The sequence below is a fragment of the Coenobita brevimanus genome, chromosome 14, assembly GCF_032717465.1.
Source record: "Coenobita brevimanus isolate Jiangsu-jjx chromosome 14, ASM3271746v2, whole genome shotgun sequence".
Taxonomy (NCBI): Eukaryota; Metazoa; Arthropoda; class Malacostraca; order Decapoda; family Coenobitidae; genus Coenobita; species Coenobita brevimanus.
The window spans coordinates 58,560,224-58,587,226 of NC_136967.1; the positions used below are offsets into that span (position 1 = coordinate 58,560,224).

A 27,003-nucleotide genomic window follows, 5' to 3' on the forward strand; every position below is an offset into this window, starting at 1 on the left:
CACTACACTGACCATGCGTCTGGCTCCAAGGCCCAACGATTGCTAACGGCCAAAATTGCTTTTCAATACATATATGTATGTTCCATCGACAATATCATGTCACTATATGTTCACATACAATGTATTATCTCACTGAGTCAATAGGGCCTTTGCCTCGGGCGAGAGGGGGAGAATTATGGATGATTTAAAGGGAACCACGAGCTGTCAAACACCACCGCCTGACTGCTCGACAAACACTGAGGTTTGAGGGAGCGGGCTGAGGTAGATAAAGCAAAGCAGCGTTGCCAGTGACTTGCCTCCAGGGAGTACTGGTGGCGCTATCATGCATCAAAAAATCACGCAAATCGGCCGATAACTTTTTTCTGACGAATATTTTTGTGCTTAAACCACGCGATTCGAGTGACTGTGCTTTTTTAGTGTGCACACCACGTCACGCGAATTGCGTGTCTGTGCCGGAGAGGGCTAATATACCTAATTGTGATATACACGGAATGTGCTATGCTTGTGGGTTTCTGTCGCTGTTTCTCAATAAGTCAAATTTAGCTTTAAACTCGTTTAAGTTTTTAGACTGGATGATCTCTATGTCCAGGCTATTCCATAAGTCTATACTTCTGTAAGGAAAGCTATATTTCTTGGTATCCTTCAAGCAGCTTGACTTTTTCAATTTCATTCCGTGTCCTCTTGTTACTCTCTTATCCCTTACAAACAGATTTTCTTTGTCAATTTTATCTACTCCCACCATGGTCCTGAACACTGCAATCATGTCTTCCCTCTTTCTCCTTTCCTCTAAGGAAGGCAAATCCAGCTTTTCCAGCCTCTCTCTGTGTGACAGGTCTGCCAGACTGGGGACCATCTTGGTTGCTGTTCTTTGTATTCTCTCAATCATGTTTATATCTTTCTTTTTGTGTGGGGACCACACTACCACTGCATATTCTAACCTGGGGCGGATCATGGCCACTATTAATTTTTTCATCATCTCCTCATCCATATAATGGAATGCTACTGTTATGTTAGTCAAGAGTTTATAAGTCTCTCCAACTATCTTGTTAATGTGCTTTTCTGGTGACAAACTGTCTTGGACTAGCACTCCCAAATCTTTCTCTTCTCTCATTTTTGTGATTAATTCATTACCCAACAAATAATTCAGTGATGGTCTCCTGGTACTTTTACCCATTTCCAATATTTTACATTTCTTTACATTAAATTTCATTTCCCAAGTCCAGCTCCAATCATGTATCCTATCCAGATCCTCCTGCAGCATTTTATAATCCTCCCCAACCTCTACCTTCCTCAAGATCTTTACATCATTAGCAAACAGACTTGCATAACTGTTCACTCCATCTACCATATCATTTACGTAAATCAGGAACATTACTGGCGCCAACACCGAGCCTTGAGGGACTCCACTTGTTACTTCCCTCCATCTAGACATCCTATCCTTTATTACTGTCCTCATTTGTCTTCTCTCAAAAAGTCTCTCATCCATTCCAGAATTTTACCCTTCAGTCCTCCTATATATTCCAGTTTCCACATTAGTCTCTTATGAGGTACCTTGTCAAAGGCCTTCTCTAAGTACACACAATCCACCCAACCATCTCTCTTCTGTACCACGTCAATCGCTCTTGAGTAAAAACTCAACAAGTTGGAAACACATGACCTTCCACTTCTGAATCCAAACTGACATTCAGCCAAAATATTCATCTCTTCTAGATATTTTATCCATCTGTCTTTCAGGATTCTCTCGCACAATTTTGCGACCATGCTGGTTAGAGACACTGGTCTATAATTCAAGGGTTCTTCCTTGTTTCCTCCCTTATAAATTGGTACCACATTTGCCCTCTTCCATTCTTGTGGCACTTTCCCCTCTTCCAGAGAACACACGATTAAACTGTGAATTTTATCCACCAGTTGTTCTCTGCATTCCTTCAGCACCCAGTTAGAGATTCCATCAGGTCCTGGGGCTTTCCTTACATCTTGAGGTTTCCAGTAATTTATACACTTCCTGTACCTCCACTTTTATATCTTTTATCACCGGTACATTTCTAATCACTCCCTCCTCTTCCACAAACTCTTTTTCATGAGTGAAAACCTATTGGAAACATTTGTTCATCATTTCAGCTTGCATTGCTGCATCTTTATAAACCTCTCCTTTTACTTTCAGTTTGGTGATTCCTTCCTTTTGTTTCAGTTTGCCATTAACAAATCTATAAAACATTTTGGGTTCATCCTTGCATTTGTCTATAATACCTTTTTCAAAATTCCTTTCTTCTTCTCTACGTATTCTTGTGTATTCATTTCTAGTTCTTTTATATTCTTCCTTTGTTCTGTTGTTACCTCTCTTTCTCCAGTTGTTCCATGCCTTATCTCTCTCTTTTTTTGCTATCATACACCTTCTGTTAAACCACTCCTTTTTCTTGTTTTCTTTAATTTTCCACTCCCAAATTATATAGGTCTAGAAAGATATCCCACTTCCTCTGTATCTCTTGTTTCTCTGAATTTTCTCCAGTCTGCATTTTCAAAAAAGTTTGTCAATCCTGTAAAATTTTGCTTTCCCAAAGTTGTATCTTCTCTGTCTATGAAGATCGTCTCTTGGCTCGATGTTCCCTGTTATTATCTGGAACTCAATGACCACATGATCACTTTTTCCTAAAGGACAGATATTTCAATGATTCTGTTACATCGGGTTCTTTGGTAAACAGTAAATCTAACCTTGCTGGTGTGTCCTCACCTTGAAATCGTGTCTCTTCTTTGACCCATTGCGTCATCACATTATTCATTATTATATGAGAGAGGGGGGTGTGAGTTGGGAGCAGGGCAGTGAAATGGCAGGGGACAGGGCGACTTGGAGGCGATTTGTTTGTGGCCACCCCAAACGGGATTGAGGCGTCTGGCAATAGATAGATAGATAGATAGATAGATATTTAATTACATAGTGCCCTACGAATCCTCGCCGCCTCCTGAGTACCATTCCTCCCAGTTCACCTCTTTACAATTAAAGTCACCCACCAAAATTATATTATTGCTTTTCTCAGTTATTTTTTTAGGGGGAACGTACACTACCGCCATATCTTTCTTAACATTCTCTCCAGTTTCTAGTTTCATATATATCACTTCAGCCCTGCCTTCTCCCATTTCCACGTTATCTACATTTATGTTGTTCTTCACTGCTATCATCACTCCTCCTCCCGTTTTTTCTTTTCTGTCTTTTCTCCACAGTTTGTATTTACCTTCTCCCAAATGAACATCAATATCTTCTCTTAATTTGGTCTCTATAGAGCACATGACATCAAGTTCATGTTCTCTCAAGAAATCGTTAATTTCGAGCCTTTGCCGATATTAAACCATCAACATTAGTATGTATTACCTTCAAATTATTTTTGATGTTTTTTATACCCTCATCTCTCCTACTCTCCGTCAGTACCACTTCCTCAACTTCTGATCTTTCACAGCCATCCCCCTTAGTTTCCTTCACTTCTATTTCCTTAAATACCACTTCCTTACTTTCATATCCATTACTCTCCAAAAAAAGTTATTACATTCTTCCTCTGTCCTCCTATCATTTTTTTCCTTTACTTCTTCCTTCAATGATTTTAAAACTTCTCTCTTTTCTTCATTCAGATCTTTTATTATTATAATATTAATATTTTCCATCCCTGCCTCTTTGCTTAATTTCCAGGTCACTTTTAGTTTATCATCTACTACACTTTGTGCTGAAAACTTGACTCACATTGGTCTTGTTTCCCCTTTCTTATAAGGCCCTGTTCTCCTTACTTCTTCAATTTCTTTTACCTACTTGTCTCCTTCGGGATCAATCTTACTTAATATTCCTCTTACCAGGTTCGTGTCTTTCTCGAGTCTCACGGATCTAACCTTCTCTTCCTCCTACCTGTTTCCAAATATTACCACGCATCTGTTCCTTTCTACAGTTTCTCTCACTATTTTCTCTTTTTTCTTCAGTATTTTCACTATATTTTCTTCCAATTTTATCTTGTTCATTTCTCTTTCTTCCTGGATGATTTCTCTTAAGCTGACCACTTCTTTCTGTTCTTCTTCTACGTGTGCCCACTTTGCCTTATGCTCTTCCAATACACTGCTCACTTTCTCCGTTTTATTAGTACTCTCTTCTAGTTTTCTCCTCAATTCAACATTTTCGCACCTCAAATTTCTTATCTCTTCATTCGCCGTCTCATTAGACTGAATCAGACTCTGTATAGAAATCTCCGTATTCTCAGACATATCTTTTAACACTAGATTCTCCACTTTCTTTTCAAGTTCACAAATCCTCATAATCAGTGTTTTAACCAGATCCATGACATTAGTATTTCTATCACATCCTGGAAATTCGAGTCCCTCTATGTTTACATTTTCGGCCATGATTGAGGTTGGTTACAAATCCAGTACCAAAACAACTGTTACCAAAAATACTACAAACATTCATGTATACTCTTGCCAATAAATCTTTACATTTTTGGAAGTCTGTATTAACTTACAATATTTTAAACTGAAAACAAGACCATAGGAGACAGGACAAACATAATTCCTGAAAACTACTTAAGGTTTGCAGCGGTGGCTGAGTCTTGGCCTGGGAGCAGTCAAGACACGTCTGTTCGCTGTGTGTGTGTGTGTGTGCGTGTGTATTTACCTATTTGTATTTACCTATTTGTAGTATACAGGAATTGAGCAATGCTCGTGTTGTCCTGTCTCCATATCCACATTTATCAAGTCTACCTTTACACACATGAATGTTTTTCTCATGCACCACCTCTTTGTCTGAGTCATTCCAAATATTTAAGTATTTACCTAATATACCTAATTGTGATATACACGGAATGTACTAAGCTCGTGGGTTTCCGTCGCTGTTTCTCAATAAGTCGAATTTAACTTTAAACTCGTTTAAGTTTTGAGACTGGACGATCTCTTTGTCCAGGCTATTCCATAAGTCTGTACTTCTGTAAGGAAAGCTATATTTCTTGATATCCTTCAAGCAGCTTGACTTTTTCAATTTCATTCCATGTCCTCTTGTTGCTCTCTTATCCCATACAAACAGATCTTCTTTGTCAATTTTACCTACTCCCACCATGGTCCTTAACACCACAATCATGTCTCCCCTCTTTCTCCTTTCCTCTAACGAAGGCAAATCCAGTTTATCCAGCCTCTCTCTGTATGACAGGTCTGTCAGACTGGGGACCATCTTGGTTGCTGTTCTTTGTATTCTCTCAATCTTGTTTATATCTTTCTTTTTGTGTGGGGACCACACTACCGCTGCATATTCTAACCTGGGGCGGATCATGGCCACTATCAATTTTTTCATCATTTCCTCATCCATATAATGAAATGCTACTCTTATGTTAGTCAAGAGTTTATAAGTCTCTCCAACTATCTTGTTAATGTGCTTTTCTGGTGACAAACTATCTTGGACCAGCACTCCCAAATCTTTCTCTTCTCTCCTTTTTGTGATTAATTCATTACCCAAAAAATAATTCAGTGATGGTCTCCTGGTACTTTTACCCATTTCCAATATTTTACATTTCTTTACATTAAATTTCATTTCCCACGTCCGGCTCCAATTGTGTATCCTATCCAAATCCTCCTGCAGTATTTTACAATCCTCCTCAACCTCTATCTTCCTCAAGATCTTTACATCATCAGCAAACAGACTTGCATAACTGTTCACTCCATCTACCATATCATTTACGTAAATCAGGAACATTACTGGCGCCAACACTGAGCCTTGAGGGACTCCACTTGTTACTTCCCTCCATCCAGACATCTTTTCCTTTATTACTGTCCTCATTTGTCTGTCTCTCAAAAAGTCTCTCATCCATTCCAGAAGTTTCCCTTTTAGTCCTCCTATATATTCTAGTTTCCACATTAGTCTCTTATGAGGTACCTTGTCAAAGGCCTTCTCTAAGTCTAAGTACACACAATCCACCCAACCATCTCTCTCCTGTACCACATCAATCGCTCTTGAGTAAAAGCTCAACAAGTTTGAAACACATGACCTTCCACTTCTGAATCCAAACTGACATTCAGCCAAAATATTCATCTCTTCTAGATATTTTATCCATCTGTCTTTCAGGATTCTCTCACACAATTTTGCGACCATGCTGGTTAGAGACACTGGTCTATAATTCAAGGGTTCTTCCTTGTTTCCTCCCTTGTAAATTGGTACCACATTTGCCCTCTTCCATTCTTTTGGCACTTTCCCCTCTTCCAGTGAGCATTCAATTAAGCTGTGAATTTTATCCGCCAGTTGTTCTCTGCATTCCTTCAGCACCCAATTAGAAATTCCATCAGGTCCTGGGGCTTTCCTTACATCTTGAGTTTGCAGTAGTTTATACACTTCCTGTACCTCCACTTTTATATCTTTCATCACCGGAACATTTCTAATCACTCCCTCCCCTTCCACAAGCTCCTTTTCTTTAGTGAAAACTGACTGGAAATGTTTGTTCATTATTTCTGCTTGCATTGCCGCATCCTTAAAGACCTCTCCTTCTACTTTCAGCTTGGTGATTCCTTCCTTTTGTTTCAGTTTGCCATTAACAAATCTATAAAACAGTTTGGGTTCATCCTTGCATTTGTCAATTATACCTTTTTCAAAATTCCTTTCTTCTTCTCTACGTATTCTTGTGTATTCATTTCTTGTTCTTTTATATTCTTCCTTTGTTCTGTCGTTACCTCTCTTTCTCCAGTTGTTCCACGCCTTATCTCTCTCTTTTTTTGCTGTCATACACCTTCTATTAAACCACTTCTTTTTCCTGTTTTCTTTCCCTCTTACTCTTGGTACAAATTTTTCCACTCCCAAATTATAGAGGTCTAGAAAGATATCCCACTTCCTCTGTATCTCTCTTGTTTCTCTGAATTTTCTCCAATCCGCATTTTCAAAAAAGTTTCTCAATCCTGTAAAATTTGCTTTCCCAAAGTTGTATCTTCCCTGTCTATGAAGCTCGTCTCTTGGCTCGACGTTTCCTATTAACATCTGGAACTCAATGACCACGTGATCACATTTTCCCAAAGGACAGAGATATTCCAATGATTCTATTACATCGGGTTCTTTAGTGAACAGTAAATCTAACCTTTGCTGGTGTGTCCTCACCTCGAAACCGTGTCTCTTCTTTGACCCATTGCGTCATCACATTATTCATTATTATATTTAATAACATAGTGCCCCACGAATCCTCGCCGCCTCCCGAGTACCATTCCACCCAGTTCACCTCTTTTCAATTAAAGTCACCCACCAAAATTATATTATTGCTTTTCTCAATTATTTTTTGCAAGTAGCTAGCCATATCTGACAACATCTCATGGTATTCGTCATCCTTCCATGCTCTCGTCTTTGGGGGAACATACACTACCGCCATATCTTCCTTAACATTCTCTCCAGTTTCTAATTTCATATATATCACTTCAGCCCTGCCTTCTCCCATTTCCACAGTATCTACATTTATGTTGTTCTTCACTGCTATCATCACTCCTCCTCCCTTTTTTTCAATTCTGTGTTTTCTCCACAGTTTGTATTTACCATCTCCCAAATGAACATCAATATCTTCTCTTAATTTGGTCTCTACAAAGCACATGACATCAGGTTCATGTTCTCTCAAGAAATCATTAATTTCGATCCTTGTCGATATGAAACCATCAACATAAGTATATATCACCTTCAAATTATTTTTGACATTATTAATACCCTCTTCTCTCCCACTCTCTGTCGGTACCACTTCCTCAACTTCTGATCTTTCACAACCATCCCCCCTAGTTTCCTGTGTGTGTGTGTGTGTGCACATGTGTGTTTGCATGTGTGTGTGTGTGTGTGTGTGTGTGTGTGTGTGTGTGTGTGTGTGTGTGTGTGTGCATGGGTGGGAGGTCTGTCTACCTCGCACCACACAGTCAGTTTGAATCCGACGGTCGAACTGTGTGTGACTTGTGAATCGTTATTTGTGGCATATTTTTCTGCCTTCCAGTGATTGCTTGCCCTGTTTGCCAACATGGGGCGTATGCGTAGTGCTAATGATGCATGAGGTAACACACCAAAGCGGGCTCGTAAAGTGATGTTGCTGACAGAGAGTGTTAAAATGTTAGACGAACTTAGGGAAGGAATGTCGGCGAGTGTTGTTGGTCGTATGTTTGGTTTCAGGACAATTTGCCGTCAAGTCAGTTCACCGTCACAACAATAACAAGACAATTCCCCATCAGGACTTTTCGCCGTCAGGACGATTCCCGATCATTAAGTTACATACCAGTTTATTTAGCAAGTACACGCGTTTTTTACTTATATGAGTTAGAAAATCCCCCTCAAAGTTAGTTATTAAAGTATTAATTAATCAGTAATAAGTATATTTATAGAATGAGGAGGAATCGTCCAGGGTGCGAATTGTCTTGACGGGGAATCGTCGATGTTTTGACAGCGAATTGTCTCAGAACCGTATGTTTGGGGTGAATGAGTCAACTGTTCGTACAATAAAGAAGGCAGAACGTAGCACACAGGAGGCAGTGAGGGCTAATGCACCAGACTGTGGTAAAGTGTCTCCACCTATGCTTGTGCATGTCAGCTTTCAGTAAGTGTTAAATTTCTTACATTTTTGTTGTTTTTCATACTTTATGCTAGTTTATTTGGTGTATGTAGTGCATAAACAGAATTATTCAGATGTATTACACTTAATACACATGCGTAATTACGTGCACACATGCGCAGAACGTATACGCGAATTTACCACGTACGCGAAGGGTCTGGGAACAGAACCCTCGCATAAATTGAGGGATTACTGTATATATATATATATATATATATATATATATATATATCTAGTGGAATGTGAGAGGTGTGAATGAGGAGAGCAAGAGGGTGGAAGTGGTGAATGTGTTCAAGAGTGCGAGATACGCTGTGATGGCAGTGTGCGAAACGAAGATGAAAGGGTGCAAAGTGGAGGAGTGGGAATGTGCGAAATGTGTAAGATCGGGAATGAATGGGCGAGGAAGTTGCAAGGAAGGAGTTGCTTTGTTGATGAATGAGGTGTGGCAGAGTGGAATGAGAGACTACAAATGCGTTAGCTCGAGATGTATGTATGTCAAGTTCAAGTTTGAGAAGGTGAAAGTGGCAGTCATTGTAGCATATGCACCATGTAAGGACAGGAGTGAGAGAGAGAAAGACAGGTTTTGGGATAAGCTGGGTGAAGTAGTGGGAGAAATGCCCGGGAGTTATAAAGTGATTGTGATGGGGGATAAGAATGGAAGAGTAGGCACTGGTCCTGAGGATGACATAATGGGTTGCTATGGAGTACGAGGAGAAAATGATAATGGGAAGAGACTAAAGGATATGTGTAAGAAGAGGAGGCTGTGCATTTGTAACTCGTATTTCAAACACAGAGATGCACATAAATATACATGGTATAGAGGGAACGGGGATCGTGTTGAAAGAAGCCTGATTGCTTACGTGCTCGTAGAGAGGTTGATGATGGGAATGGTTGCTGATACGAGGGCTGTGAGAGGACGATGTGGAGGTCTGTCAGATCATATGATTGTGGTATGCAAGATCAAGCTGAAAGGAGTAAGGTGGATCAGGAGAGAGAGAAGCAGTCAGGGAGAAAGACTGAGAGTTGAGAAGCTGAGGATCAAAGAAATGGCAGATGAATACGGGACCAAAGTAGAGGACGAGTTAGAATTACAGAATTGGAATGAAACGGATCTGGACAGACTGTGGAATGCATATAGGGATTGCTTAGTTAGGAATGCTAAAGCAGTATGTGGTGTGGCAAGAGTAACAACAGAGAAGAAAGGTACGGCATGGTGGGATGAGGAGGTAAAGAGAGCGGTGGAGGAAAAGAGGAAGAAGTGGCTAAAGTGGTTACAGGATAGGGGTTCAGTTGAAATAAGAACTGAATATGTTGAGAGCAAGAAGCACGTAAAAAGACTAGTGAAGAGGAAAAAGAAGGAGGTAAATGACGATCTAGGAAGAAAAATGAATGTGAACTACTCTGAAAATAGAAAGTTATTCTGGAAAGAGGTGCGGAAATGTAGAAGTGAAAGCGGTAGGAAATGGGATGGTGTGAAGGATGCAGGTGGTAGATTATTAACCCATGGAGATGAAGTAAGGACCAGATGGAAAGAATATTTTGAAAGCCTGATGAATGGGGATAGAGAGAGCAGAGCAGCTGTAAACATGATTGGTTTTGAGGGTGTGCAGAGAAGGAATGCAGTGCCAGGAGACGTGACACTTGCACAGGTGAAGAGTGCTGTGAAGCGGCAGAAAAATGGGAAAGCTGCTGGGTTTGATGAGGTGTATGCAGAGATGCTTAAATGTTGTGGAGAGAATGGAATGAAGTGCTTGTTGGAGATATGTAAGAAGGCATGGATGAGTGAAACTGTGCCTGCAGAGTGGAAAAAGGCTGTGATTGTACCCCTGTACAAAAATAAAGGTGAACGAAGTGAGTGCAAGAATTATCGTGGCATAAGCTTACTGAGTGTGGTAGGGAAGGTATATTGAAGAATTATTATAGAGAAAGTAAGAGAGATATCAGAAGTCCTAGTGAGTGATGAACAGGGTGGCTTTAGGAGTGGCAGAGGATGTGTGGACCAAATATTTGCAGTGAGACAGATAGTAGAGAAGGCTTGTGAGAAGGACCATAAGGTGTTTATGGCATTCATGGATCTGGAAAAAGCATATGACAAAGTGGACAGAGAAGGATTGTGGAAAGTTTTGCGCATGTACGGTGTAGAGGGTAAGCTGTTAGGTGCCATCAGGAGTTTTTATGATGGTAGTGGAGTATGTGTCAGGGTTAATGGGCATCTAAGTGAATGGTTCACAATCAGTGTAGGCGTGCGACAAGGTTGTGTGATGTCCCCATGGTTGTTCAATGTATATATTTTTTTTTTTTTTTTTTTTTTAATGCGAGGAAGAAGGAACCAAAGGGCATGAGCCCGCAGCAACAGTTCCCTCCAAGAGAAAAACAAAATACAATAGGGAGCCAAATTCAAGATCCGATCATTTTGAGATGCCTGGACACACTGCGTTTGAAAGACTGGAGATCATAGGCAGGAGGAAATACAGACAGAGGGAGACAGTTCCAGAGCTGACCTGTTGCATGAATGAAAGACTGGGAGTAACGGTTAACTCTTGCATTAGAGAGTTGGACAGAAAAGGGATGAGAGTTTGCTGCCAGACGGGTGCTACGCGCCCGTCGTAGAGGTGGAGGAATGCAAGCAGACAGTTCAGAGGAGCAGTGACCATTAAAGTAGCGATAGAAAAGAGATAAAGATGCAACAGTGCGGCGAAGAGACAGAGGTTGAAGGGAGTCAGTAAGAGGAGGAGAGTTAATGAGACAAAAAGCCTTTGACTCCACCCTATTGAGAAGAGCTGTATGTGGGGAGCCTCCCCACACATGAGAGTTGTACTCCACACAGGGGCGGATAAAACCCCTGTATAGAGTCAACAATTGTGCAGGGGTAAAGAAAGAGCGGAGTCGGCTTAGCACACCCAATCTCTTGGAAGCAGATTTTACAAGAGATGTGATATGATCTTTCCAAGATAAGTCCCGAGTAAATGAAACCCCAAGCATGTTCAAGGATGATGCAGGATTAATCTGAATATTATTAAACATTAGTGGGTATACCTGTGGAAGAGTTTGTCGGGTTGATAGGTGTAAGAACTGAGTCTTAGAAGCATTAAAGACAACCATATTATTTTTACCCCAGTCAGAGATATGAGCCAAGTCAGACATTAGGTGTGCCACAGCCTCATCCCTTGTTTCTTGAAGTAACTGTTGAGATGGGCGTTGCAGGAACCGAATGGAAAGGTGAAGGGTGGAGTCATCAGCGTATGAGTGGATAGGGTTAGATGTACAGCTTAGAAGATCATTGATGAATAAAAGGAAGAGAGTTGGTGATAGGACAGAGCCCTGAGGAACACCACTGTTGATAGATCTAGGAGAAGAACGATGGCCGTCTACGACAGCAGCTATAGAACGACCAGAAAGGAAGCTAGCGATGAAGGTACAGATAGAAGGATAGAAACCGTAGGAGGGCAGTTTGGAAATTAAAGATTTATGCCAGACTCGATCGAAAGCCTTTGAGATGTCAAGTGCAATGGCAAAGCTTTCGCCAAAGTCCCGAAAGGAGGATGACCAGGAGTCTGAAAGGTAGGTGAGAAGATCGCCAGTGGAGCGTCCCTGACGGAACCCATACTGACGATCGGAAAGAAGGTTGTGATAGGAAAGATGCCTTAAAATTTTTTTATTAAGAATTGACTCGAAAACTTTTGAAATGCAGGACGTTAAAGCAATTGGATGATAGTTGGAGGGTTGGGAGTGGTCACCCTTCTTTGGGACTGGCTGAATGAGAGCAAACTTCCAGCAAGAAGGAAAGGTACAAGTTGACAGACAAAGGCGAAATAGTTTGCCTAGGCAGGGTGTAAGCACAGAAGCACAGTTTTTGAGAACAACAGGAGGGACCCCATCAGGCCCATATGCCTTGTTAGTACTGAGGCCAGTAATGGCAGAAAGTACATCAACTGAAGAAATTTTAATGTCAGCCATGAGGAAGTCAGAGGGGGGAAGTGATGGAGGAACAGCACCGGAATCGTCTAAGGTGGAATTGGAGGAGAAAGTCTGTGCGAAGAGATCTGCTTTATCAGTAGAAGAAATAGCTACAGAACCATCAGAGTAGAAAAGAGGAGGGAAGGATGATGAGGTAAAGTTGTTAGAAAGATTTTTGGCAAGGTGCCAGAAGGAGCGGGAAGAATTCGAGTTGGAGAGTTGAGAGCATTTAGTATGGATGAAATTATTTTTAGTAGAGCGAAGAACAGACTTAGCACGATTCCGGGCAGAAACGTAAAGATGATGTGATTCAGGGGTGGGTTGGCTCCGGTACCTTTTGTAGGCCTTCTCCTTGTTGCGGACAGCATTAGAACAAGCGTGATTAAACCAAGGCTTTCTTGCGTTAGTCAAAGGATATGAGAAAGGAATGTATGCTTCCATGCCCGAGAGAATAACCTCCGTAATGCGCAAGGCACACTCAGATGGCTCACGGCCATGGAAGCAATAATCATTCCAGGGAAAATCAAAGAAGTACTGCCTGAGGGCCTCCCAGTCCGCAGCTCCAAAATGCCAGAGACGACGTTTCCCTGGAGGGTCCACAGGCCGTACTGGAGCGATAGGACAGGTTAAGGTAATAAGGTTGTGATCGGAGGAGCCCAACGGAGAGAAAAGATTAACAGAGTAAGCAGAAGGATTAGTTGTGAGGAAGAGGTCAAGTATGTTGGAGCTCTCTCCAAGGCGGTCAGGGATACGGGTAGGGTGCTGTACAAGCTGCTCTAGGTCATTAAGGATAGAAAAGATGTAGGCTTGTTCACCAGGTGGATCCGTGAAAGGAGAGGAGAGCCAAAGGTGGTGGTGAACATTGAAATCTCCAAGAATGGAGATTTCAGAGAAAGGAGAAATGGACAGAATGTGTTCCATTGTAGAAGTAAGATAGTCGAAGAATTTTTGATAGTCAGTAGAATTAGGGGATAAGTAAACAGCACAGATATATTTAGTCAGAGAATGACAGGAAAGCCGAAGCCAGAGAGTGGAGAATTCAGAAGAATCAAGTTCAGGAACACGAGAGCAAGATAAGTCGTTGCATATGTATACACAACAGCCACTTTGGCTTTGAAATGAGTATAGAGAAAGTAGGAGGATACAGAAAAGGGTTTGCTGTCAGTTGCCTCAGACAGCTGAGTCTCCGTTAGAAAAAGAAGGTGAGGTTTAGAGGAGGAGAGGTGGTGCTCAACAGAGCGAAAGTTAGATGAAAGGCCGCGAATGTTGCAGAAATGAAGAAGAAGAGAGTCAGACAGTGGTTCCAGGCACCTCGAGTCGTCACCGGGAGAGGGGCAGATGGCGGGGGCATTTATGGTCCCCCCCCCTGGGGACTCCGAGGCTGGGTGAATTGACGCCATTTTGGTAAATTTTGAATAGGAAGTGTAGTGTGTACTGTGCATGTAGTTTGGTGAAGATAGATAGAGAAATTTGTACTGGAGAGCATGCTGGCCTACTCTCTGTGTAACTGAGACACTGAAAAAGTTCAGCAAAGGGGGATGGTCAGGAACTAGTCCTGAGGGCTGATGAAACGGGAGCTCCAGCACTCCCTGTCATCAGCTTTCCATCCACCTCGGGAGTACTGCCCTGCTCGACTGATGGGATGATGAGAGAAGTGAAAACACGAGTAATGGAGAGAGGGATGGCATTGGTAATGAATGGTGATGGATGGAATATCTCAAATTTGTTGTATGCTGATGATGCAGTACTGCTTGCAAGTACCGGACAAGAACTTGGTAGGCTCGTGCAGAGTTTTGCTGATGTCTGTAAGCGTCGTTCCTTGAGAGTAAATGTAGAAAAGAGTAAAGTGATGGTTATTGAGAGAGAAGGTGACTCCCAGTGCAATGTAACAGTGAATGGAGAGAGACTGGAATTGGTGAGAGAGTTCAAATACCTGGGTACAGTGATAGAAAAGAGAGGAAAATGTGCAAAAGAAGTTGAAAGTAGAGTGACACAAGGAAGAAAAGTAGCTGGTGCAATGAAGGCCTTGATAAGAAGCAGAGGCTTGAGTGTTGCAGCTGCACGAGGCTTACATGAAGGAGTGTTAGTGCCAACTGTAACATATGGATGTGAGACTATGGTGTGGCATGAAAATGAAAAGTCAAGAGTAAGAGCAGTGGAGATGGGACTGCTGAGGAACGTATGTGGAGTACAGAGGATGGATAGGATACGAAATAATGTGATTCGTGAAAGATGTGGAGTGAGGAAGTTGGTGGACACCAGAATTGAAGAAAGTGTACTGAGATAGTATGGTCATGTGGAGAGAATGGATAACAATAGAGTGGTGAAGAAGGTATGTCTGAGCGAATTCGAAGGAGAGAGGAGGCGAAGTAGGCCAAGGAGAAGGTGGAGAGATATGGTGGATGAATATGTGAGGAAGAGAGGTTCGGAAGTCGGTGAGGCTAGGGAAGTGACAGGAGATCGAGCAGGCTGGATGAATTTTGTGAGGAGATGTGCATGATCAGGGATTTTTGGCTCCCTTTTTTAACATGGCAGCGTCTGGATTGACTCTGTCGGATATGATATGTGAAGCTACGGAACGTGGTGAATGTTTTTGGCGTATACGATAGAGCCAGGATTCCGGGGGCATGAATGATGAGTGATTGGAAGCGTGGCCCATTGGATTGGGCAATTTTGGGCTGTCTGGACATTGCTACTCCTCACCCTGCCCTTGGGTGGGAAAAGAGGTCTGGATGATGATGATGATGAATGATGATATATATATATATATATATATATATATATATATATATATATATATATATATATGTATATATATATATATAAATATATATATATATATATATATATATATATATATATATATATATATATATATATATATATATATATATATATATATATATATATATATATATATATATATATATATATATATATATATATATATATATATATATATATATATATATATATATATATATACACAATACAATTCCAGTTAACCGGGTGGCTTGGGGAATTTACCTTCCTGGTTACAGATTATTCCCGTATTTCTGATTTTCAAGTCAATTCTATACAAAGGCTATCACAGCAGTAAATACAGTTCAGGTACTCACCAGTCACATTAGGGGTTACACTAAGAGATTCCGCCTGAAAAACTGCCTTGTAAACACACACCATGGTCTTAAACGCCCGTGCCTGCAATGTCTAGCAATTTGCAGTACTGCAAATTGCACCAGTCCATTGTTTACCGAATTATTGTATTCATTATATGTACTGTACTCATAAAAATTGAAAAATAAAATAAAGAAGTAAAAGCTTGAACATTTATTAGTGAACTGATGATGTGTTAAGACTGCACTGTAGAATTATCACGACACCTGTCCCCCCACGTGAGTTTGTTTACGTTTCTGACCCCGACTGTTCTTCTTCTTCCCCACCTGACCTCCATCACTCCTCCCCTCACCCGCCACTCAGCTGTTTTGCAGAAAATAAAATAAATGATGTACGTATGAAATGCAGGCATATTATTTATTTATTTTTCTTCCAACAAAGTAAACTTTCATTCCTATTAACATTTATATTCAGCCATTAATGTTTTATAATGTTGGCCTTTTTCAAGTCTGTTGCTTATGTCCAGCTTCTGTTTCAAGGTAAACACGATACGCTTACGTTTAGTTTGCGCTTTAGGCATTTTGGAGTGTACAGATTACCGTCTATCAGAGAAACACAATAGCAAGAGAGCTTGTTTACTCTCTGGTGGCAAAAAGCAGACTGGTAGTTTTTGGAGGGTGTGGAGGATGACTGAATTCAAGTAGGGGAAACAGGGGGAGAGGAAGGGTGGTTAAGAGGATTTGCTAGGGATTAACATTAGCCGGAAATGCCTTCACCTCGCTTTGTCTGACTTCACCCAGCCTCGCGTGACACGATCAAACGGTGGTTTGGCGGTCCATTCAAATTGGCGCACAGTTATAATTTACTGACATTTTTACCAGCCCTTGAATTTTCCCGTTTTTCTGAGTATTCCGTTTGTCTGGATACCGGATAGCTGGGATTGTACTGTATGTATATATATATATATATATATATATATATATATATATATATATATACATATATATATATATCTATATATATATATATATATATATATATATATATATATATATATATATATATATATATACATATATATATATATGTATATATATTCATACAGTCACAACGTGTGCTCGTTGTGTGCGAAACTCATATAATGCGGAAGGCAAAATTTGAGGCCAAAAAATGGTTATAATGATAGGCAATGCGGGTGGAGGAAGCTGGCCATTTTTTTGAAAACTGCACTACGCTGTTACGTTAGATGTAACACAACCAGAGGCCCCAAATTATACTTCAAACAGTCAAAATGCGGAAAATTTGGGTCATAATGTGGTGGGAAAAGACATAGCGCAGCCAGTGACAGTAATAGCGCGGGTTGCATCAGCCATTGACGTATGGCTGTCATGTGTTTGTGCAGGAAGTCGTCACGGTCCACTGAGCATTCCTGCCTCAGTTGAGCCTACCCTCTTCCCTTGGTCTGGCTGCTCATGTGCTCTGTGTGATCTTTGTTCTTTTTTTTGGCCATGGAACTCCACTCCACCTCCTCCTAGCAAAGCCACAACCTCTTCCATTCAAGGTGGGGAATCCTGTAGTGTTTGTATGTAATGAAGTCTTTATTAGGTAGGTAAATGTTCTGGAAAAAAAAAAAAAAGTGGAAAATTGCCCCAAAAGATGAACTTGAAGCTGGCTTGGGTGCCATGAAACCTTCTAACGTTAACATATGGCCCTGTAATACGGAATTTTCATGAAGCAGGAGCTTCATGTTACAATATTCCCACGTTATGCGAACGGTGACTGTATACCCGAGGTGCCACCCAAAAGTTCCAGTAATTTGAATATTGTAGGAAAATAAGTTACCTAGCTTCCTAGTTCTCACTGTCGCCTTCGAAGTAGTCCCCTTGGGCCCAGAAACGGTAGTGGGAGTATATGTTCCCGTCACTCTGAGCTTGCACCTCCCTCTTTTTTCGTATGCATTACTGTTTGCCCTGTTATTTTCCTAGAGTCGAGTTGCCATGCCTGGACAATCCTGCTCAAGGGATGAGAGGGTCTGTATCATTGCATGGAGGCAGGATAATGTCCCTGTCAACACGGTTTTTGAACGTAGTGGATGTGCAAAGTCGACCGTCATGAAGATTCTTGCGCATGGCCTGCTACCTGATGTCGTACCAGAGCACAAGCGTGGCAGTGAAAAGAAGAGGACGACTTCCAGAGGAACAGATACATTTCTGAAGGGGGAAGTAATCAAGAATCCTCGACTGACAGCAACAGAATTGAAGAGAACGCATTCCTTATAGTTGTATAGACCTTTGGAATAGCCTGGAGAAAGAGATCGTCCAGTCTAAAAACTTAAGAGTTTAAAGCTAAATTTGACTTACTGAGAGACAGAGACGGGACCCCACGAGCTTAGCTCATTTCCTGCATATCAGTTAGGTAAATACAATTAGGTAAGTAAATACAAGACGTCTCAATTCGAACTATCCTACAGCTCTTGCAGAAGGAGCTGGGTTTGCCAAGCTGCACTGTAGCCAAGAAACCGCTTCTCACTGATCGCATGAAGAAGCAGCACATTCAGTTTGCCAAGAAGTATGCACACTGGACATTGGATGAGTAGAGAAAAGTTATGTTATCTGATGAAAGCACATTTCAAGTGTTCCAGGGATGTTATGCCAAGGTTTGTCACCCTGCCTCCCATAGTTGATAGTTGATATGACCCTGCTTACACGGTGCCAACTGTTAAGCACCCACAATCAGTAGTGGTATGAGGGTGTTTCTCAGGTGAGATGGGAAGGGGAGGCCTCTGCTTTCTTCCTAAGAACTTGATGATGAATGGTGGCTGGTACATTCAAGTACTGAAAGGCTTCAAGATAATCAGATTGAGGTCCTCGACTGGCCTGGCAACAGTCCGGATCTAAATCTGATAGAGAACTGCTGGGCAAAGATGAAGAAAATCACGGCAGAGAAGAAGATACCCAATCTGGACAACCTCAAAACTGAACTGACAAATGTTTGGTGCAAAGAAATGTCCTTAGATTCCTTTAGAGATCTAAGTGATTTCATGCCAAAACGCATCCAACTGGTCCTGAAAAACAAAGGAAACATGATTTCTTATTAATGAATGACATTTCATGAACAAACATTGTGATATACTATGATTTCTGTGTTTTTTAGTACCTTGTGGGGGGAGGTCTTAAGTGAATTTGCGGTAGCTGTATATATATATTCTGAGTCACAGAGACAATTACTTGATAAGCTAAATCATGGGGAAAGAAAAAATATATTTAGGGTGGCAGGTCAGGTGAAGAGGGATAATCGGGATATCATAGGTGAGCAGTGTGTGAAGAATAATGAAGGAAGGGTAGTGGTGAACAGTGAGGATATTAAAGATGCATGGAGAGTGCATTATAACCGGTTGTTGAATGAGGAGTTTGACTGGGACAGGGAAGGTTTGGAGCCAGCAGATCTAGTGTCTGGTCCTTGGCCTTTGATTGATACTGCTACTGTGAGTGAGGCAATAGGCAGGATGAGGGTGGAGAAGGCAGCAGGTGTGTCTGGGTTGACTGCCGAAATGTTGAAGGCCTCAGGTGATATAGGAGTGAGTTTAGTCACTGACCTGATAAATAGGATTATTTATGAGTGTGTTGTCCCAGATGATTGGCTGAAGAGTGTAATTGTAAATGTGTATAAAGGGAAGGGTGATGCCCTGGAAAGAGGATATTATAGAGGTATAAAGCTTTTAGATCAGATAATGAAGGTAATGGAGAGAGTTTTAGAAGGTATGATTAGAGAAAGAGAGAATATTGATGAGATGCAGTTTGGGTTTATGCCAGGTAGGGGGATCACTGATGCCACATTCATTGTTCGACAGCTTCAGGAAAAATATATTGGTAGGAGAAGGGATCTTTATTTTGTTTTTGTTGATTTGGAAAAGGCCTGTGACAGAGTCCCTAGAGAGGTGGTGAAGTGGGCAATGAGAAAGCTTGGCTTGGAGGAGTGGCTGGTTAGGGTGGTTATGGCCATGTATGTGGGTGCTCACACCCAGGTGAGAGTGAATGGAGATTTGAGTGATGAGTTTTCCATGAATGTTGTTGTGCATCAGGGGTCAGTCTTGAGTCCCATGTTGTTTATCATGGTACTTGAAGCCCTTTCACGTGACTTTAGAAACGGACTCCCATGGGAGTTGATGTATGCTGATGATTTGGTATTGATTGCAGAGAATGAAAGGGAGGCGGAGGAAAGGTTTAGTAAGTGGAGAGATGGTATGGGGCAAAAGGGTTTAAGGGTAAATGCAGATAAAACAAAAGTGATGATATCTAGGTTTGGTGGCGGTACTGTCAAAGATGAGGGAGAGTGGCCATGTGCAGTTTGCCACAAGGGCGTGGGAAGTAATTCCATCTTGTGTGGTGTGTGTGATAAATGGGTGCATAAGAGATGTAGTGGTATCAGAGGTAGACTGCGAGATAATGCTGATTTTATGTGTACGGCATGCTGGGGTGAGCAGGTGGAGATTGTCAGACGTGAAAGGATTGAATTTGCTGGTGAATCTCTTGAGTGTGTGGAAGAGTTTTGTTATTTGGGAGACATGTTGTATGCTGGAGGTGGGGCTGGAGCTAGCTCTGTGGCTAGGGTGAGAAGTGGTTGGAAGAAGTTCAGGGAGCTCTTGCCTCTCCTGACATTGAGAGGGCTCTCCCTGTGTGCTAAGGGGTCTTTGTATGCAGCATGTGTTAGGAGTGTAATGCTGTATGGCAGTGAGACCTGGCCAATGAAGGAGGAAGATATTCGCCGGCTCAGACGTACAGAAATGACAATGATTAGGTGAATGTGCAGTGTGTCCAAGGCCTGGAGGGGCTGGGTTTACAATGGAAGAGTTGAGAGGTAGGATGGGACTGGAGTGTATTGGTGTTGTGATGAGGAGAGGTAGATTGAGTTGGTTTGGACATGTGGAGAGGATGAGGGATGATAATTGGGTGAGGAAGGTGAGAAGTGTTAATATTGGGGGTGGGGTTATGAGGGGTAGACCGAGAAAGACATGGGACGAGGTCATTAAGTGTGACCTTAGGGTTAAGGGACTGAACAGGGAGGCTGCAATGGATCGTGCAGCGTGGAGAGCCGCCATTAGGTGACCAAGGCCGACACATGCAAGCATGTTGGAGCCTTTAAAAACAAAACGAAACTAAACGTATATTACAAAGCAATATTTTCTTTATACTATTTTTTGTACTGTATATATTTCATACTTATTGTCAGCATTATTTCCTTATTTTACAGTATTGTGTAGTGGAAGAAATATATCATCATCACAGTATTGTTAGAAGAAAAAAATCACATCCCTTGCATCTGCATCTCCAGAACACTACATTACTTCAGTTAAATTCACCCGTTTCATCATTGTGTTTCTACATTTTATAATTACTTGTGAGATACTTTCATCATTACACTTGCCACTCAAGCAGTACGTTACCCAGATTGTGAAACACTTGCCATATTTCACTTATTTAAACCTCAATGACACTGTGGGGTTAGAGAGTTTGAGAGGTGAACAGGTACTTAGCAGCTGGCAGCTTGACTCATCTGGCTCACATCCCTGGACACAACGGGATACAAAGGATATATGTGTTGCCCAAATTTAAATGTGCCAGACCTCCGATTGTGCCACAAAAAAGTAGAATGTGCATTTACTGAACCTACTATGGTGTGCTAAATCAGCCAGAATGTACTATGTACTGAACCTGGTACAGAAAGGTTAAAGCAACAGGGTGGTGTCATAAGATGACTGTGAGCCTTCTTTCTAAGGGTGCCTACAAATTCATTTGCTGTGAGTGAAAAATGGGTTTTTGACTGAGCAAAAAACCTGTTAGTTACCAAAATATGATAGGATGAGCTGAGCAGTTTCATGAGCTCAGTACAGTACAGTACTAGTTGTATTATTCACCAAAGGTTTACAGTACCTCTTAATGTTTCTTTTCTCTTATTTTTTCACCTTCAGTAACCCTTTAGAGGACAGGGCCTTATACGCTTGTTGCCCTGCTTACAGACTTCTGAGTTACAAGCTTTTGGAGATGCACACTTCCTAAAAGAAGCATTTACTAAGCTGTGTTTTTCAGTGCATTCTGCAGAATACCATATACAGTACAGTACTGAACTGGACTGTACATATTAAGACTGTCAATGGGACTGATGATCAAGTTGGAACAATTGGTATAACAATGATATTTCAGAGTCTACTTGTATTGATCACCAGTGGTTTGAACATACAGGTATTTGGGGATTTTGATGAAGAGTTTTTGAGTTACAAACCAACTTTGTCCTAATTAAATTCAAAAGCAGGGGGCAGCTGTATGGATATTTTATTTTAAATTCTGCCTTATTATTGAGCTTAAGGATACCCTTACCATCTGTGAGAATAAAAGAAAAGTGATTTTCTTAGAGTATAGTGAGCTAATTAATGATAACACCCAGGAATCGTGAGCTGGAAAGCCATATTGCTGAGCGAGATGCCATGATCCGAGTTCTACAGCGTCGTGTGGAGGAGAAGGAAGCCCTGTATCAGAAGGCCCTCGTCAGAAACACCCTTGCAGCAGCAAAGAGGTACTGCATATTTTGTCACATTGCTTCACTCTCATCTTAAATGTTAGGACCAACTGCCTAGCCTCGTGCTCCTACGCTTCTCATGGGGCAGCGTAGGATTGGATGATGGATGGATGAATGAAGTAATGCTTATTAGCCCATTTAGCCCAAGGAAATTTTTTCTTGATTAAGTTTGACTAACACAGGGTGATTTCATTGAGGCTGGGAAAGATGTCTCATGGCTGAAAAGGTTGCTATATGCAAAGTAAGTTTTGAAACAGGATCCCATTACCCTTTAATGACCTAACCCCCCCCCCACCCCCCCACACACACAAACAAAAAATTTACTGTACCTGCCTAGAGCCCAATATAGCTATTCAAGCTGGTATGGTTGTGTACAAGATAGAGAAAGTTACTAGGACAAGTTAGAGTCTCAAAGACCTGTTGAAGTTCCTTTTAAACTGCTCTACTGTAGTGCTGTAATCATCATCCATGGGAGTCTCTTCCAGGTGAAGCAGATCTTGTATATAAAAAAGTTTTCACATAAACTGGTGTTAAATCTTTTCAGTTCTAACCTGGCGTGATGTAGCAAGAATGTGAGAAATGGTGTTTCTCAGGAGACACAGTTTCAGTCCAAGCAGTGGAGATGTCCTTCCCAGTGGAATATATTGTTTCTTTGAATACTTCTGAGCTCTACTTGAGATTCCTTGAAAAGGAGCTTAGTTCTTTGACCAAACTAGTCAGACAGTGAATAGGAGGATAATGCCTAAAATGAGAGAAGCATCAGAAGAATAACATAGAAAACAAAAACTCACCATACATTGCAAATTTACATTCCAAGTTTTTAGCAAACCAGAGCTGCTGAAGCTCCTTGTCACCAGTAGGCCGAGGCAGGAGATGAAGATAGTTTTAACAACTGAGGGTTCATTTCCCACAGTGCTTAGCCTATTAATGATGAAGGAAGGCTGCAAATATGACACACTGGATGTGTAACTCAAGTTTCCGATATTTAGTGTTTGTAATACAGTAATGATATTGCTGTAGATGTTAAAGTTTCACATCTTTGTGGTTTGATCCATCTATCCATCCATCATCCAATCCAGTGTTGCCCCATGAGGAGCGTAGGAGCCTGGGGCTAGAAATTGGTCCTGACATTTAAGATGAGAGTGACCAGCCTCACTCATCCCTGAGTGGCATTACATGAGCAATAAACCCCAACCACCCCTTGGATATAAACCTACACAGGCTCAGTTCGATTAGAGCTCCTTAATTACCCACTAAACCACCAGGTGCCATAATTTGGTTAAATGGTTACCACCCAGCGCAGTAAATAGTTTTATGGTGTACAGGAAACCATTTGGCTTGTCACTCAGTGTAGAGTCACCCTTAGGCCGAAGGAAGAGGAAAGAATGAAGGACAGAAAGACAGAAGAGGGAGTGTAAAGTCACCCGTAGGCAGAAGGAAGAGGAAAGAAAGAAGTAAAGAAAGACAGAAGACGAAGGAAGGAAACAAGGAAGGAGGAGAGGAGAGGGCAGACACCTGAGAGCAGCACTACGTCGAGTGAGTGGATGATGAGCGCCCCTTCACAAAAAATCTTGCCAGACATGTAGATCTTGAGACATTTAAGATCCTTTTATCGTGGTACAGTAATTGGATTACATTATTACCTTTTTATTGTATTATAGTATTGTAGTATATGTATTTCACCATTGGTAGCCAAAATATATCATGAGTGGATGGTGAGCGCCCTAATTTTTTATATTCAGATTATTAGCTTTTTTTTGCTACATTTGAGAAAGTACTGAAATTGTAAGTAACAAGACCCATAAAAAATCTCAAAATTATTAAAAGATCCCCAAAATCCCTAATGAAAAGTGGGTTTTTGACCTTGCAAAAACCTGTTTTCATTTTCTTTTTCATTCACTAACTGTAGCCTGAAATTATATGGGTGTTTGCAAGTGGTAGAAGAGAGTGATATCTAGTTTATTTTGATTATTACATTGTTCAGATACAGCATACATGAGTGAGGGATGCATGGTTTATTTCCTTGAGTACTCCCTTGATATTTTTCATGCTTTGGTACCCTCCATTCTGTACTTCTGCATCCTGCCCACCCTATTTATTGATGGAAAATGGGGTTTGGTTGATAACAGTATCTACACTAGTGTGATGTGGTATAGATTAATTTAATTGTTTGTTACAGCCATGATGGTCGCAGCAGCAGCAACACCAGTGTAGGCCACAGCAGCCAAGCATCTACCATCCACTCTCACAGTGGCAGTGGGGCAGGGGCTGTAACAGGGACAGGGGCAGGGTCTGGTGCCCCCCCAACTCCCCGCAGAGATGAGGAGCTTGGTGAGATTCTCCTCTAGCCCATCAAGCGATAATGGTCATACCTGGTGCTATCTGTGTTGTGCTCCGTTCTGTGTCTAGCCTGCCCACCACTGACCTTTGCTGTGGTGTGTCAGCCCTGGCCAAGGCTGTCTTATGCAGCACTGTGTCCTGTCTTGAGCTGCCTCCTGTCTTTTGGTACTACCATCAGAGGACAGAGGTTTAAAGCCAAGTAGTATCTTAATCAGCACAAGTTGCTTGCTGAATGTTTGAATATGTACCTGCCAGAGCTGTGATTTTGTTGTTGTCTGTGATATATGTCTGTCATCACAGTGCATCCTGTTTTGTTGCACTTGTAACTGATAATGCTATTGGATACCCAGAGCAACTGCCTTAGAACTAACACATGAGTGTCACACCCTTCCTCAGGAAGCTGAGTGAAATATTGGAGTTGTGTTCACTTATGACTGTCCTGCTGCGTTAAAGGTGCAAGCACCCATGACTCAAGTTCTGTACCTCTCATGATCATTAATTGCTTTGTATATGCTATGTATGTGCTTTTGTGCTGAGTATCTCCTTGTTCACTTTATTTCTGATTACAGTTCATTTTTGTTTCTATTGATTCATATTCTTTGATATGTTTATGTCATATTAATATGTTATCATGTATATTCAGTGACATTCTCGATGTGATAATGCCACATTTATGTTTTTATATACACCATATAAATGTGTTCAGATATTCATTCATTGATGAGTTTCGCCATTTTCAATACATCATATTCAGCAGATTTGATATTCAGTAGCACATACTCATTATATGTTAAGTCAATGTGATGGTCAGTGAGCATCAAATTGAGTCAGTGTGGTGGTGCATGTGTGGCCACCCCAACTGCTGACCACTGTGAGTCCCTGTGCCCAAGTAACGGCTGCCTGCGTCTGCTTCATGTTGTCAGTTGTGAGCAGAGTGCACTAAGTCTGTTCCCTCCCTGCCTGCCTGCCTGCCTTCCTGCTCTCTCACCTTTTATCATGGGTGAGATATTTTTTGTTTTCTTGTTTTCAGTAATAGCTGTAAGTTCATGTCAGCTGTGTGTGAATTGGATTCTAATGTAGTCCTTGTGCACTTAGTGTAGCTGCTTGTATCACTGTATTCTGAAATGTATTTGTCTTGTGCTTATCATACTCATATCAAGTTATGCTTTCTTGTAATCATGTTACTCATCATTTATGCCAATAGTGAATCTTTAAAATTATTCCTATTTAACTTAGTAAGGACATAGCATTCATGTCTGTTGTAGATAAAATTCCACATCAATATAGCTCTTTATTGTGTATTTAGAGAAGAATGTTAACAAACAAAATAGGAATATATGTCATACGGAAAGACCATTTTGAAAAAAGTGATGAATGTTGGTGCACAAAAAAGGAATGCAGTGCCCAAGATTATGGGGGGGGGGGGGGGAAGTGTGCTTGTATATGTAGTAATACAATATACTCTCAGTTATGTGGCATAATTCAGTCAAGCCCAACACTGGTTGCATAGTACCCCCCATTGGCTCAATATTTGTCATTGAGCCGGATATTGCATTACTATCCGTCTGGAACCTCTATCCCAAAAACTTTCCCATGAGTAAAAGATGAAAATAAGCATAAAGTACAACAAAATAATGATACAGCACAGTAATACAGTGCCGGTTGGGTACCGTTTATGAGCCACTTGACACCTCAGCGCCGGATATTGCATGGAATCGTCGGTTACGTCCCATTTCGGTGCTGGATGTTGTATAATTTCACTGGATATTGCTTTAATAGAGCTGAGCCAGCAGTGCTGAATATTGCATTGGACCAGATATTGCGACAATGGATAATTGAGAGTTTACTGTAATATAATGTACGGGAAAGAGTGCAGTGAAGTGTTTGTGGGTACTGTAACCAGAAAGCGTGGATGGATGGAGTTGTACCACTGGAACAGAAAATGTCTGTGTGATTGTACCTCTGTCTAAAAGTGAAGTTAACCAAAATGAATGCAAAAATGAATACGGATAAAGTCATTGCGTATTTAGGTCAGGTAAGTGAGATAAAAAATTAACATGGGATAAGCATGTTAAGTGTTGTAGGAATGGTGTATGGAAGAATAATTATGGAGAAGGTAAGGAGTATACATTATCAGAATGTCTGGTTAGTGATGAACAGGGTGGTTTTAGGAGTGATGAAGGATGTGTTATATCAGATTCAGTAAAACCTCAATTTAGTGGACAACGATTTAGTATGTTTAGGATTTAGTGAACAGGATCTGATAAACTGAATTGAATTGAATTGAATATCTGTGTGGTCAAAGATTTCAGACAGCAACAGCAGGACCAAAGTGCTCACCTCTCCATTCTGCCAAAATTTGGTCTACAGTATAACTCATTTTGCGTTACATCTCAAGGTTCTTTTTCTGCTAAAATCATTCATGACAATATTATATTCACCTTTT

General features: G+C 41.2%; 1 protein-coding gene across 1 annotated transcript in view; it reads left to right on the plus strand.

The window, feature by feature from the left end:
* Positions 1–27,003, plus strand: part of LOC145390415 (uncharacterized) — a 168,205-nt gene that overhangs the window by 101,757 nt on the left and 39,445 nt on the right. Inside the window, exons 13-14 of the mRNA XM_080265347.1 lie at positions 22,086–22,214; positions 24,397–24,548. Of these exons, the coding sequence (XP_080121473.1) occupies positions 22,086–22,214; positions 24,397–24,548 (281 nt within the window). The remainder of the gene's footprint in view (positions 1–22,085; positions 22,215–24,396; positions 24,549–27,003) is intronic.